At 37.2% G+C, this 15,999-nt stretch overlaps 1 protein-coding gene across 3 annotated transcripts in view; it reads right to left on the minus strand.

The window, feature by feature from the left end:
- Positions 1-711: 711 nt before the first annotated feature.
- Positions 712-15,999, minus strand: part of btbd16 (BTB (POZ) domain containing 16) — a 39,204-nt gene continuing 23,916 nt past the window's right edge. Inside the window, exons 7-17 of one of the 3 annotated variants that reach the window (XM_051667795.1) lie at positions 15,113-15,244; positions 14,911-15,022; positions 11,620-11,689; positions 11,388-11,518; positions 8,896-9,015; positions 6,860-6,945; positions 4,208-4,290; positions 3,743-3,817; positions 3,404-3,505; positions 2,576-2,764; positions 712-2,481 (exon numbers count right to left, since the gene is read on the minus strand). In XM_051667795.1, coding sequence (XP_051523755.1) covers positions 2,416-2,481; positions 2,576-2,764; positions 3,404-3,505; positions 3,743-3,817; positions 4,208-4,290; positions 6,860-6,945; positions 8,896-9,015; positions 11,388-11,518; positions 11,620-11,689; positions 14,911-15,022; positions 15,113-15,244 — 1,166 coding nt within the window. In that variant the 3' untranslated portion in view covers positions 712-2,415. Of the gene's footprint in view, positions 2,765-3,312; positions 3,506-3,742; positions 3,818-4,207; positions 4,291-6,859; positions 6,946-8,895; positions 9,016-11,387; positions 11,519-11,619; positions 11,690-14,910; positions 15,023-15,112; positions 15,245-15,999 lie in introns of all 3 variants that reach the window. The other 2 variants (XM_051667794.1, XR_007894324.1) reach the window with 2 other exon arrangements.

Consider the following 15,999-nt stretch of genomic DNA (forward strand, 5'->3'; position numbering starts at 1 on the left):
GACAAGCACACCAATGGCGTGTATGGAAGTGTCACTCAAAATCACTGATTATGACTTTCAGAAAAGCAGCATAAAAACATAGGTAGAACTGCTAAAAATTAAAGCTGCACTACGGAACTTTGTGCTCTCAAGCGACATCTGTGTTTGAAACTTAAAATTGCAAGAATACATAACGTCAGTCGTGTTTTGACACTGCTCTTCTGGCGGATGAATCTCCCAGTTTGAACTTAACTGGACATCGTCTATGTGTGAACATGACTGGAGCCGGAATCGTTACGTGCTATTTTCATGTTGATATTATGTTATATGTTTAAACATTTGAAACAGAAATATCACTTGCTTTGATGAAGATAAACAACACTCTTATTTACATATTTGATTGAATTTTACTCTTAAATCTCTTTTCTGACACTACACTCAATGCACTTTTAAACAGAGAACAGGGGACTCTCCTCAGCCACCACCAGTATATCTTAATATAATTATTCAAGTGTTTTATCTACTACTAATTTTTGAATTGTACTACAGTTTTCAATTTAGGAGGTTAAACTCGTGATATGGCTGATACGAGTTTAATAGAAGACTTTATTATTTCTTTATTATTTTTTATACTGTATTGTCCAGCCTCAGTTATTACAATAGTATGTCTATGAATGTACACAATATCACATAAACTAAAAACATAAAATGAGGATTCAGTAATGATGGGGATAAAATATACTTTATTAAACGTAAATAATAAGCTTAAATATAAAAATAACAATAACAAGAAGTCAATTTCAGAAGTCATACATATTAAACATGTCACAGTAACTTCACCGGACAATGTAGATACATTGCGATCGGTTAACACACGAGTAATGTTCAATTCATAAAAGCATGACAAGCAATATAAGCTTCTACAACCCTTCCAGAAAACATATCCCAGCATTATAGCAGGTAAACAGCTTCACCAAATGAATAACAGATAAACATCCATCTAGAGTGCAGTGATGATGTCCTGAACTGTGTGAGTGTGACTGAACTGAGCTGAACAGTGTAGTTAGTTTCTCCAGCCGGAACATGAGACAGCCGGCACTTCTTTCCTGTGTGTGCAAACATGGTGTAATGACGCAAGGATGTACGTCATAAGCCAGCGATTTCACGCCAAATCGAACCCGACAGCTCAAAATACAAATCATTTTTGCAGGCTTATAGTAGTGAATCAGGGTAAGGTAAGGACACTGTTTTGAACACTGATTGTTTATGTACTCAATCAATAATGGCAATTACGCAGCTTTAAAATACAATTAATTATAACTTTTGACCAATAGGTGGCGCTGTCACCAACTTTACATGGTGAGGTAAGGGTTGGGTCATTATGACACACAAAGTTTCATGAAAATACGGATACTTTTTGGTGACTTGCCATCAAATTAGTTGGTGTGCTATTCAAGAACCGTTTTGTCTATCAAAAAGCTTTTGATACATTTTTCGAGTGTCGAGTGTCCCTAGATTATACACACCAAATTTCGTGCAAATCGGATTTCTGGCATAGGTGAAGTTTGATAAAATAGTTTTTTTCAGAAAATGTAAAATGGTGTAAAATGTAGTTGGGCAGAAATTGCAACCGCGATCTGCATTCTGCATGAGCCAAGGAATCCAAGGAAAAAATAATTTTGATTCTATTTCTTACAGTTCAAAAGTAATAAGCATAAACATATGTGCAACTTTGAACAGTTGGTGGCACTAGAAGGTTTGAGTTAGAGACCTCACATTTGGGTTAGTTATAGGTATGATTCTATGGGCTGCCATAGACTTCAAAGGCGGAAGAAGAAGAACACTAATGAATACAACAGGTGCATATGCACTTTCAGTGCTTGGCCCCTAATTATTAAATACTGTAGACTGTTAAGCTACCAATAAAATTGAAGGGCTTTTATTTGATGCAATATCAATTACATTAATTTGGGAATATTTTAGTTACAATATCAACAGGCATGTTTCAATAATTACATCTTGCCTGATCTCTATACTGCATAATGTGCATAATTGTGACTGAAACATATTCCAGGATCACTTTAAGGTCCGTAGTGCAGTTTACGGTAATCAAATAATAGAAAAGAAATTGACTGCACTCTTCTGTGTGCTAATATATTTTTTGCATCACCAGCACCAGTATGTGTACTGCCCTGCTCTGGATCCAAAGTATATTTGTTGAGTAAAATATCCTTTATTTACACTGTACTTGTACTTTTCATGCATACCATAGACATTTTAATTGACTGTAATGGGGGCAATCAAGTAGCATCTATCTTTAGAAAAGTTTGCATGGATCAATAATGAATTGTGCATTTCAAGCAAGTGCATTACCTATGTATAATTTAGTGACCGTAAGTGTGTGTGTGTTTTATGTAAGTGGAGACATTCTAAACATCACAATGGGAATGTCAAAGCAAACATCACCAGGATGGGTGCAGAAAGTTTCTCAATTTGAAACAACTGTTAAAAAAGACAAATAACACAAATTTAGCCCAGAGGCATCTGTCATGAAGTGTATTGTTGTCATTGTCTCATTAAATGTGTGTGTATGTACCTTGCTCCTACAGCGGCGTTTACATAAGCCAAACTCTTGATTGACAGGTCCACTGCTGTGCTCTTGCCATGTGCCGCTGGCGTAGCTTTGCACTGTGATCTGATAGCACACTAAACGTTCAGACCTCATACAGAATGGACGAGTCACAATAAAAGACTGTGACAGAGCCGTGTCCCAGTGTCTTAACCTCTACATGGAGAAAGAGCGACAGATGGTATAGGGAAATCCATATTTGACGTAATAGTTCACCCAAAACTGAAAATTCAGTTATCATATTTTTTTTAAACTTCTATTTCTTCGAGAAAAATCACACATGCATACAGTCAAATATGGTGCATGATTGCAACAAGACTTGTCCTTCCAGGTTTGGCTGCCCAAATTGTAATGTACACAAGTGAAAATGTGATTTGAGAGCTAAGGTGGAGGGGATTTTTTCCCGCTAATCCCCAAAGCGATTATATTGCTTCAGAAGACATGGATTAAATTACTGGAGTAGTATGGATTACCTTTATGATGACTTTATGTACTTTTTTGAGTTTTAAGTGTTGGACCCCATTGACTTGCATTGTATGAACAAAAACACCTTATAGATCTTTTAAAATATCTTCAATTGTGTTCCACAAAACAAAGAAAGTTATATGAGTTTGAGACGGCATGAGACTGAGGAAATGATAAGAGAATTATCATTTTTGGGTGAACTATTCCTTTAAACACAATGGAAATATCATGGATCTCACTGTGCCATCTGTTGAAGACATTGGATAAAACATCAAGATGTGATGAAAGGCCTTGATGGGTGGACATTTATGAAGCTGTGAGTGCTCTGACCTCAATGGAGAAGCTGTATGTATCTGCTTTGCACACTTTAGCAGCCTTTAGAAGAAAGTAAAAGCCATAGAGGCTGATGGTCTGAGTACAGCAATCCTGTTCCTACAGTGTAACAGTGAAAAGCACATAAACACAAAACACTTTTGCACTAAAAGCAAACAATGAAAGGCTAAGCATGGATTAAATTTTGCCATCTTGTAATTGTCATATTTAATCAGGTTGTATCTGAGCAACAGAAAAGCGTGTGATTTAAGGACAGAAAGGCATTATGGGTGTAATGCTCGACATCTAAGAACTGGATCATAATGACATTACAAATGGCTTGAAAGTGTACCACACCCTGTCCACAATCATTCCGAACCGGACCGCTTGTTTGGAGAAGTCAGTAACAGCCGTGTCACCCCCACTGTAAAGCTACAGGAAATAAATCACAGATTTTTCAGCTTAAAATGAAGCTAATGAATTAGTTCTCACTCTGTACAAAACAATCAGCAATGCTGCGTCTAACCATGAGCAGCTCATGAAATATAATGCCTCTGGAATGCAAAATGGCACTTTTGTAATCAGTACTTTTTGTCTTGTTTTCCAGTTTTAAGTGAGGTTTACGCTTATAACGAGAACAATCTTTTTGCCAATAGGGTAAGAAAAAGTCACTTGTTACAATTTTCCTTACACCGTGTATCTTGTTTTAAGGATGCTTAGATATTCTGGCTGGAAAACAAGACTGTTTACGGCTACTGATTAAGCCCATGATTTGTGCAGTATGTGTTGAAGCTGGTGTTTGTGGTCTGTATAGACACTCACAGTGTGGTAGTGTTTGGACAGGATGTGCAGAAGGCAGGATTGAGGAAACACTCTGATGTTTTGCAGCTCCTGTAGATGCGGCCCTGACACACAACCAGCACAACTCAACACATAAAATTGGAAATAAAAACTTTATTTTGCATTTCTAATCAAATTTTTTCATCTAAAGATAACCTTAAAATGTCTAGATATTAAACATATTCCTGGTTCATTCATCACACTGGAAAAGGAAGGTCGAGTGCATTGCAATGTGGGATAAAGTATGCCACACAGTGTGCTCAGGTTGTATACTGCACGTGTTCATGAGTTCAGAATGGCATACTACTCATACTTATCTTACTACTTCTGCCATATGGTATAAATAGTAAGAGTAGTATGGTGGTATGCCATTCCAAACTTGAACTAGGTCTCCGGGTGTCCCGTGCACAGTATACATACTTTATAAGAAGTCTGTGAGAATGCTTTTCTGATCATAGCCATTGACAAACAGGTACACACGCCCCAAACTTACATGTCAGGTTGCTCAAAGCGTTTACACTCTTCAGGTCAACCAACTAATAGTTTACTCATAGTTGTATATTAGATTGGGATAGGAGAATATGTTTATTTTTCATAAACTGTAAACCCTTCTACTCGCCACGCAAATTTGCCTCTTTCATTCTAGTCGGTGTGTACAGTATATTCCACCACAAGCCTGTGTGCGTGCCGTGCAGCATATGTTGGTTGAGCAAATTGCGAGGGTTGCTGTCCTTTTCTGCATATCGCTGCCCCCTTCTGCATATCGCGGTGCCGTTTTGTGGCGCATTCTGCATAACGCGGCAGCCCATGCGGTGCCTGGCCAACAGGGAAAAGTCCCGGTTCTCCCAATGGCCAGTCCGCGCCTGAGTTGTCCCAGTACCGAAAAAGCAAAGGATCTCATGCCTAAATGACTACAGACCAGTTTCTTTGACTTCGGTGGTCATGAAGACCTTTGAGAGACTTGTGCTTTCTTATCTTAAAACTATCATGGACCCCTGGCCAGACCCTTTGCAGTTTGCTTACAGAGCCAACAGGTCAGCAGAGGACACTGTGAACATGAGCCTGCACTACATCTTACAACATCTGGATAATACTGGACCGTATGTTAGGATTTAGTTTTTTTGTAGACTTCAGTTCTGCTTTTAATACAATCAATTCCCAAGCTTTTACAAACCAAGTTGGCCCAGCAGGCTGTGCAAGACTCCATCTGTCTCTGGATCACTGACTTCTGACAAATTGGAAGCAGTATGTGAAACTAGGCAAATACACCTCTGACTCATTGACTCTCAGCACTGGGGCACCACAGGGCTGTGTACTCGCTCCGCTGCTCTACTCTTTATATACCAATGACTGCACTTCTAAGGACCCCTCTGTTAAGCTCTTAAAGTTTGCAGATGATACAATGTTCAACTGCCTCATTAGAAACCACGATGAGTCTGCACAGAGACAGGAGGTGGAACGGCTGGCGTCCTGGTGCAGCGCTAACAACCTAGAGCTGAACGCTGTAGGATTGTAGACTTTAGAAGATCACCCCCACCCTCACTCCCACTAGTCATCAATGGATCACCTGTTGCAGTCAAAAATCCCTCAAATTTCTAGGGACAATAATCTTCCATGACCTAAAATGGGACAATAACACTGCGTCCATCACTAAGAAGGCACAGCAAAGGATGTACTTCTTGCGGCAGCTAAGAAAGTTCAACCTCCCACAAGCACTGATGATACAATTCTATACAGCCATCATAGAATCTGTCCTCACTTCATCCTTTACTGTGTCATTTGGATCAATTACCACATGTGAGAGGATGAAACTCCAGGGCATCATCAGGACTGCTGAAAAGATCATTGGCTGTAGTTTGCCTTCTATCAAAGATCTGTATGAGGCCCGTTGCAGAAAGAGAGCAATTAAAATAACCAAGGACTCTTTACATCCTGCCCACTGTATTTTCCAGCCTCTTCCATCAGGAAGGAGATTCAGGTCCATTAGAACAAAAACAACAAGACACAAGTATAGAACTGTATCTTTGCTGAACACATAAGAACATAGGTGGTGCTGCACTTTCTAATATCATAGGCCATTTTTTGTGTATATCTGTACGTCTGCACTTGCACTTTTTGTCCATACATACAGTACATACATATTGATGTAATCGTATATATGCTATACACTGTTGCACATCTTTGCTTTTCTCTATCTATGTATTCACACATATTTGTATTTACTATATTGTATTACATGTCTGTACTTATAAGTAGGTTTGTCTATCTTAATGTATGTCCTCTGTCTACAACTGCCACGTCAAATTCCTTGTAAGAGTAATCTTACCTGGCTAATAAAACTATTCTAATTCTGATTCTGAATGTATTTTAACATCACACATCACCAGTGTAATACAGTAGTGTGCATGTGTTTGTGAGATGTGCTGCTAGTAGCTGATACGGTTGTTATGTCTTTTGGGTAGGAGTATTTATGACGTGGTCTCTTTACCAGATTGTCTGTTTTTAGTTAAGACAACCAGTGGTCATCCAAATCAGAGAAGAGATTTTAGAAAAATCAGAGAATGCATGCCTTCTTTTAACATTGTTTTTGAAGAAGTCCATCCATTGCAAACAGTGTTAGCATCAAATACGTACATTCGGTAATGCCATGCAGGCGAAGAGCTTGGAAGATAGCGATGTATTTTTGTCCCAGAGGCTGTTCCAAGAAAACTCTTGTGTCCCTAAAACAGAAACATGATGGAGAGATGTCATTAAAAGAATGATGTTGTTACAGTACAACTAAAGCTCTATGGATGGACAGCATCAAGTAATCAATAGAACACAACAGTCTGTTCCGGAAGAAAAAATCCCATTCATTTTCTCCATAGACAAATTGAATATTAATGATGACTTATAAACCTTTAAAGACAGACCTACCGTGAGCTCTGAGGTTGTTAATCAATGATATATGTTTCTGTCGAACACATCAGTCTGCATTATTTCAACTTCTTGTGTTCTTCTGCTGAACACAAATGAAGATTTTAACAAGAATATTTCAGCTCTGTAGGTCCATGTAATGCAAGTGAATGGTGGCCAGAACTTTGAAACTCCAAAAAGCACATAACCTCAGCATAAACATAATCCATCAGACTCCAGTGGTTTAATCCATGTCTTCAGAAGTGATCCGGTTGGTTTTGGGTGAGAACAGACCAAAATATAACTCCTTTTTCAATGTATATCTTGACAGCAATCTCCTTAGCAATGATTTCAAGCATAATTATGCTTCCTATAGCGCCATCTAGCGCTCTGCGCATGCATCAAGCACTAGGAAGTGTAATCGAGCTTGAAATCATGATAGTGCCTAGAGACTGCAATGACAAGATGTACAGTGAATAAGGAGTTACATTTTGGTCTGTACTCACCCAAAACCAACTGGATTGCTTCAGAAGTACCATTGATTAAACCAGTGGAGTCTGATGGATTATGTTTATGCTGACTTTATCTGCCTTTTGGAGCCCATTCATTTGATATGTGAGGACATACAGAGCTGAAATATTCTTCAAAAATCTTAGTTTGTGTTCAACAAAAGAAAGTCATACACATCTGGGATGGCATGAGGGGATGTTTGGGTGAACTATCTCTTTAAATAGCAGAATTCCTGGTGAAGAACTACACTACCCATAATCCTAAATAGAAAGGTCCACCAATCAGAGAAGGGCTCTGCAGCCCCGCCCACTCTTATGATGCAGTGTGAATGACACAATCGAGTCGCTCTCCCTACACTCTCAAACTACTTATATACTGTATATGTACTGTATATATCTAAATATATTGCAATAAAATTAAAATCTATTGTTTTTATGCCTATAATCAACAATTTTAAAACAATAGTTTTATATTTTTTATTAGTTCTTAGTTGGATTACATCATTTGCAATGCTTAATGGGATTGTAGTTCATTCCCTCATTAAAGACGTTAAGTACACAGTCTTGTACCTTTGTGTTTTTGTCTGATTTTTGTCTGATTTTGAATATGTTTTTACTTCAAATCAAAGTTTGTAGTATTGTGATTCACCTTTTTATGAAGGATTTTATGAAATCCCTATGGAAGAAATGAATGGGAAAAACACTTCCGGAACCCCGACGGCTGAAAAGTGGGCGGCAATGTCGCACTTTATACTTTACAGACAGTTGTGTCATGTCGCTTTCTGGTATCCTTGTGTGTATCGTGTCAATGTTACCAAGTTTAAAGGCTTTACATGGTCGTGACAGGAGTTTAAACAGTAGATAGAACTTTGCACAAACAAGGTTAGTACATTTTAAATTTAAAGCAAATTTATCACACTAGTCTCATGTTAACACATATAATTTTCAAGTCTTATGGCTATACATTTATAACAGAGTGTATTTCAACATTAATCCCAGTGCAATAACTTGCCCAACAGACTTCTATATTGTAAGTAAAGCATATGAAGTATAAATACATGATAAAACATATTATGTACATCAAAACAGTCATTCCTTATGTACACAATAAACCACACATGTGCCATGACTGAATTAATGTCCATAACAAATGCAGTTTCACATAATTTCTGGAATTATACAACAATAGTGCCATCTGGTCTGTTGTGCTTAGGATGGGTGGGTGATAACTGACAATATAAGTGTGAAACTGTAATAAATGTCCACCTGGAGAAGAAGTTGATGATGGCGCTATGAGAAGGTAGTGTCTGTCTAAGGGGGTTTAACTGCAGGAAAAGCCAATACAGCACTGCTCTCAACACATCATATTCACTACATGTAAACAGTCTGCACACAAAGAGACAAAATGACCATATTAATGTCCTGTTCATCACTGTTATTTGATTACAAAGTCATTTGTTATGGTCAAATAATTACCTTTAGTCCATTACATTTTCAATTCTTGTAATCAGATTACACCCAGCTAACAAAAAAAGGTCCTCAGAACGTCCCCTAAGTGACCTCTACGAACGTCCCACGAACGTCCATGTGTAGGGTCCTCTTGCCGTCCTCCGGACATTCAAGGGGACGTTCACAGGACGTCCATTCAGGACGTTTAGGGGACGTTCTGAGGACCTTTTTTTGTTAGCTGGGTTAGTTTAATTTTTCCTTTGTCTGAGTTGCAAGGTGTCAGGTCTGATGATAAAAGGGAACACATGGGCGAATGGGTTTTGCAAGTGTTGTAATGGAAATGTCAGATGAGGGACAATATAGGGACGGTCGCAAACTCTGGCCCGGACAAAAATTGGACTTGTAGCGAACGTTCGGAATGTCCTCGGAAAGTCTGCTAGCTAACGTTACAAAGCAGACCAAATGCGGACCTAAGTGGACGTTCGCAACATCCAGGGGACGTCCCCTGTTTGCTGGGCATTTACAGATTTCTTTTTTTTTAATCACGTTAATTATACAATCCTTGGATTACTTACTTCAAAAATAATAGAAACATAATGAGTGTATTACTTGTGTGCAACAATGAACGAGGAAATACAGACATTATTTTGAATTTGTTGAGGAGGAAAAACAAAAATCTTTCTGTGAGAAGTGTTTTAGAAAGTAACTTAAAAGTAAAGTAATTAGTAATGTTTTGAAGTAATCTGTAAAGTAATCTGATTATTATTTTAGAGAAGTAATTTGTAGCTGATTACTTTCTTTGTGTAAGGGTTAGGGTTAACACTGCTGTTGATTTACTTTGATGGGTTTAAGCAATTTAAAGTTAATATAATAATAATAATAATAATAATAATAATAATAATAATAATAATAATGAAGTGATTCATAGCAGAGAATATTACTGAATACACCTGGATGGTTGGGAGCTTATATTAAATGTATAATTCCAATACACAGATGTTACTTCCTGCGGTGTTTTGGTATTTTGTAGTATTTTATATACTGTAATGATTATCCTGACGACCACCAGAGGTCACCACATTGTTTCCTTGTCTTTAGTTGGTTTATGGGTTTTGTAGTGTTTTTGTTTTTTTCATTGGTCCTTGTATTCATTAGTGTCAGATGTCCCTCATTTCATCATTATTTGTCTGTGTATTTAGTCCCCATGTTCCCCAGTATTCATTGTCAGTTTTCCTTTCAGGCTGTAGCGTGTGGATTTCGGTTTCTTTTGTTTCTTGTTTCCAAAGTTTGTTCTGCATTTTTATTAAAACTGCTGTGTTTAGATCCTGTACTCTTGACTCATCATTCTGCACATCATTACATGTATGGTTCAAAGTACTTTAATATGGTAAAGCACAAACATGTAATGGAGTGAATCCCACAAAGCCTGTTAAGAGCATTGATATAAAAGTATATTTTACAGAGAGAAAATGAAGCCTGTTCTGCATTGTGACCAGGCTCACAAATCTAGGGGGTCTCAGGGCAATAATGTTATAAATGTGACGAAAATGCCACCAAATTTCTAAATGTGAGGGCAAAAAATGCCCTCGTAATGATTTCTTCTTTTTATTTTTTTTAGATTTAATATCTGCTATAGTTCTAATATTTTATTAAAGTCCTCGTTATACATATTATATCTTAGGCTAATGGTAATACATTCTCAATGTTGAGAATTTGTTTTAATGATTTGATTATATTTATGTATTTGACACATTTTGGTTCGAAATAAAATATACCTCTCATGAAGGTCAAAATACCCCTGAAAATCAAATCCAGAGGACCAATATTGCCCCTTAATGTAGAAGTTATTTTCTGACACTGTGACCTTATTTTCATCGCAATACGCACATTTGCGCCCCAAATTGTTATTGATACTATGGTGTGGAAAAAATTCTCTGTAACACTGCTGTTAGTTAATATATTGATATATTATTTAACCAGTAAAGTAATTATACACCAAGGCAGTATTTGTTGTACCTGACTTTACAGTAATGAGAATAAAGTTCAAATTTATAAGAGAATTATCATTTAGAATAAAGAGAATTTCAAATAAACCCCTGTTACAGTAATGAGATATAAACTGAATGCAAAACCTAAAAGTCCTAAAAAAATAACAAAATACATTTTGTGGAGAAATATGACCTTACTCTTGACAGGCTTCATGAGATTAACTCCAAACACATCATAACACAACAACCTGCTTTTCAAAATGTATGATTGTGATTTGTCACTGACTCATTTGAAGAGGTCAAAAAGAAAAAGTATGAGACCTTGGAGAACACAGAGTCTTGAGCAGGAGATCAAAGGTCAAGTCTTTGAGTTTGATGTGATAGCAGAGCTCGGTGACTAAGAACAGCTCTAACCAGCGCTCACAAGCTCTCTGCAGACCCGTGTCTTTAAACTGAAGAACACACAGACAGATTTACACACAGAAAATGCAGTCCAAAGTCTCCATCTGCTGGTCACAGTCAAAAACTCCACATGTGAGAATAAGATTTTTACCTTACAGGACACCTGATGAAAACTGCACACAGTTGAAGCTGAGATATTCATCAACATCTCTTTAAGACACCTGTCAATCATATACATTTGTCAGTCACAATAAAATAAAAAGAATACCATATCTGACATGTGACATACCGAAACTCAACATGTTTGGGTAAAATGTTTGCTTTACAGCGTACAAATTGACACACCCACGGCCAAGGGAGTAAAGAATTGTGATGTAATGCATTTTGTCTTTGAAACACAGTAGGGTGGAATCAGGTTTAATGGGGAAAATAAATGCAGTGACTGGCATCAGTGCAGCGTCAACTCATCCAATTCCACCCAACATCCTGTTATGAATCCATCTGGAATTGAACCACAAATTTCTCTAGAAAGAGGGGTGTGGACTTACGGAGCGTTAATCATTTAATATGAAACATTATACACACACATAGAGTAAACATGTGTGTAGTAGAGAGGGTCAGGAATCATGCGTTTCACTTTCGTTATTTGGACTGGCGGCAATTCTTTTTTTTCTCTTCAGAAATCAAAGACTACTCAAATCTACCTGCCATATTTTGCTCTAATAATCATACATATGTGCTGCGAGCAGTGTTGGGTGTATCCGATTACAAAGCAATTAGTTACTGTAATAAAATTACTTTTTAAGTCAAAAAGGTATTACATTACATTTTAAATTCTTGTAATCAGATTACTGACTTTCAATTAAATTAATAACTTTTAAATACATTACTTGTGCTAAAGTAATACATATAATACATTTAAAATATGAATTCACATGTACATGTGTTAGTTTCAGTGACAGCTGAAGGGTGTGGGACAATGAATGAGGAAATATAGACATTTTCAATTTAAACGGAAAACTTGTAGGAAAAGTGATTTAGAAATTAACTTAAAAGTAAAATAATCAGAAATGTGATTACTTTTTAGATTAAGTATTCAGTTAAGTAATCTGATTATATTTTAGAGAAGTAATAAGTCATTTGTAATCAGTTACTTTTCTTGAGTAACTTACCCAACACTGACTGTGAGTAAAAGGACCATATTAACATTCATAAAGATGTGATCACAATATTCAGTTTAATACAAGAATTCAGAGAGACTGTATCATCAGAGGTTATTATGGAGGTGATTGTAACACTTAAGAACTCAGTTAATCCACTGTATTTCAAATAACACTTTAAAGAAATAATACAATCGTTTTAATACTTATTTATGCTACTGAACAGTGGTTGCCTTTACATGGTAACAAATTACATTACGAATTACAAATTATTTTAACTGCCTGGAATAGGCATAATATGTGAGTCTTTAAAGTCTAAGTGTGACCTACATTATAATTATTGGAAATGGGTCAAATCCTTTTTTACTAAAATATATCAGAGACTGTTTAGCCTGAGACAGAGCACTTTTATTAAAATGAATGGGAGAAATTGGAATGCCCAATATGGCAGATGTAGTCCTGCCTTACAGGAAAATTAGCCAATCACCTTTTAGGAGAAAGCATTAAATATTCCAGCATGTAAAATAGCATTTTTAGTGTGATCTGAACTAAAGAAGCACAGTTTATGATACCACTGTTGTCAGATTTTACTGAGCCAGGTGGACTGACTTGCAATGAAAGGGACTTTGAATATATTGATCAGCTGGTGAGTCAAGAATGGTCTTCAGCTAGATATTTTTAATGAAATAATGTGCGTTCCAATCCGCAGGGTCTCTGCACAGTGTTCACTGCTCCCTACTCACTGGGCATGGGATACTGTATCTGCTGAAGTCCACTTCACTTGACAAAATTTGTTCATTTGGAATACCCTGCCACATCATCAGACACAGACAACGTTTGTGTCGCGCTGATCACGGGGTTCAAGTAAGATGGCACAATATACTTGTGTAAATACATAGAATGTATTTAAATAACCTTACATTCATATATATACATTTACTGTATATAATACATCCACATTTATACTTATAAAATGTATTGTTATAAAATAGAAATAGAAAAATAGAAAAATATCTCGGCTCAGTAGGTCCTTATAATGGATGTGGATGGTAACACTATTTTTGATGCCCCAAAAATCACAGACAATCAGCATTAACGTCATCCATATGACTAGTGGTTAAATGAATGTCTTATACGATCACTTTTGGTGCTAAAAATATCAATATTTAAATACTTTTTAACTATAAATAAACGCTTCCATTAAGCAGCAGTATGTGCGTTCACGAGAGGGCCGAGGTCGTGTGGTCTCTCGTGTGACGTATTGCCGTTGGCATGTTCACGTGAAAAGTGATGCATATGCGATACACCCGGAAGAGCAGCGCTGTTTACAACCGAGTAGGAGGAACACTATACAGACTGAACGCCGATGTCATAAGATTTTCATTTAAGAGAAGAGGAGATACAAGTTTTTGCACAGCCATATATATTTGAACCCGAGTACTCAGAACAGGAGGACAGGGAGTTGGAGGAGGCTGGACCAACAAGCCTCACAGAGACAGAGAGCTCAGGAGACGTGGTGGTGCACATTTAGGCAATGCCAGGCAGTGCCAACACAGGTAGAGAGCATCTGCTGCAACGAATGGAAATTTGCCATGCCATCGCTGGAAAGACCATGTGAACGCCGCCCTCTCATGAATGCCCATACTGCCGCTTACAGGATGCGATGATTTATAGATAAAAAGCACCTAAATATAGATTTTTTTTGTTTCGCACCAAAAGCGATCGTATCGCTTTATAAGACATTCATTTAACCACTGGAGTCGTATGGATGACGTTAATGCTGATTGTCTGTGCTTTTTGGAGCATCAAATATCGTGTTATCCACATCCATTATAAGGACCTACTGAGCTGAGATATTGTTCTCTTTTTCTTTAAACGTGTTCTGCTGGAGAAAGGAAGTCATACACATCTGGGATGGCGTGAGGGTTGGTAAATGATGAGAGAATTTTCATTTTTGGGTGAACTATTTCTTTAATGGTGCTAACATAGATATACGTTTAAATAAAAATGCATTATAATTTTAGAGAGAGTAAAGAAAAAATACTAGACATAAAAAATCACTTTAATGGCCTACACTTACAGTAGCATGTGCTTAGTGTGTTCACTCATTGTATGTGATTGAAAAATGCTACAGTTGCTGCCAGTCTACTCTACAGGACCCAGTAGATATGTCAGTGCAATAACGTTCATCATGACATTGTAAAATATCTGATTTGAAATCATGTGTTAACATGTTTAAGGCAAATAACTGCTCACATAGCAGCATGAATGTGTACACTCACTTGTGGAAGAGGTCTGACATGCCCAGCAGAGCAGCAGTGGCGATTACGCCCTCTCCCCAATCATCAGGGCGTTCCTCTGGGTCATAGAGCGTCCGCAGGGCAAATGACAGAGCTGGAGCGGAGCGGAGACTCTTACATCACTTACATCACTGACTAATGGCAAATTCAAGTTATGATGACTGCTATATTATGGTAAATATACCCTCTTTAGTGATGGAGGGCTCTTTGACAGACAGCCTGAGGGTCAGTGGGCCAGTGAGATTCCACTTCTGGTGGAGCAGACCTCTCCCGGTCCTACACGGAGAACTTTCAGCTCTGCTGCATTTCCTACTGACTGCAGTATTACAACACAGCAGACGGGATCTGTTTCATTTTTTAACTTCACTTTTTCAAAATGTGTCTGCCTGTTTCACAAACTCTGTGATAAACAGTCTGTTAAAGGGAATGACAACTTTTATTTTTATTGCATCTTTTTTTCCATACAATGCAAGTGAACAGAGACGGAGGCTGTTATTCTGCCTGACATCTCCTTTTGGTCTTCCGCAGAAGAAAGAATGTCATACGGGTTCAGAACAACATGAATGAGTAAATGATGGAAGCATTTTATTTTAACTATCCCTTTAAAGGTGCACTCGATAATTTTTTTTATTTAAATTTTGTTTATTTTTTTGGCTGATATGATGGAGGTCTTCTGACACCTATAGAGCGCTTCTAGAAGTAGGGAAGTAATTTTTAATGATAATTTATAAACCTTTAAAGACAGACCTACTGTGAACTCTGAGGTTGCTCATCGATGGTATTGAAACTATCAGTCTGCATTATTTCAAATTCATAAAATAATAATAATAAAATAAATAAATAAATAAATAAACATTTTTAACAGCAGAATTCCTGGTGAAGAACTACACTACCCATAATCCTGAATAGAAAGGTCCACCTATCTGAGAAGAGCTCTGCAGCTCCGCCTACTCTTATGATGCAGTGTGAATGACACAATCAAGTCACTCTCCCTACACTCTCAAACTACTTATATATATGTATATATATATATATATATATATATATATATGAATATTTTGTAATAAAATC

This window comes from Myxocyprinus asiaticus, chromosome 32 (assembly GCF_019703515.2).
Source record: "Myxocyprinus asiaticus isolate MX2 ecotype Aquarium Trade chromosome 32, UBuf_Myxa_2, whole genome shotgun sequence".
Lineage (NCBI taxonomy): Eukaryota > Metazoa > Chordata > Actinopteri > Cypriniformes > Catostomidae > Myxocyprinus > Myxocyprinus asiaticus.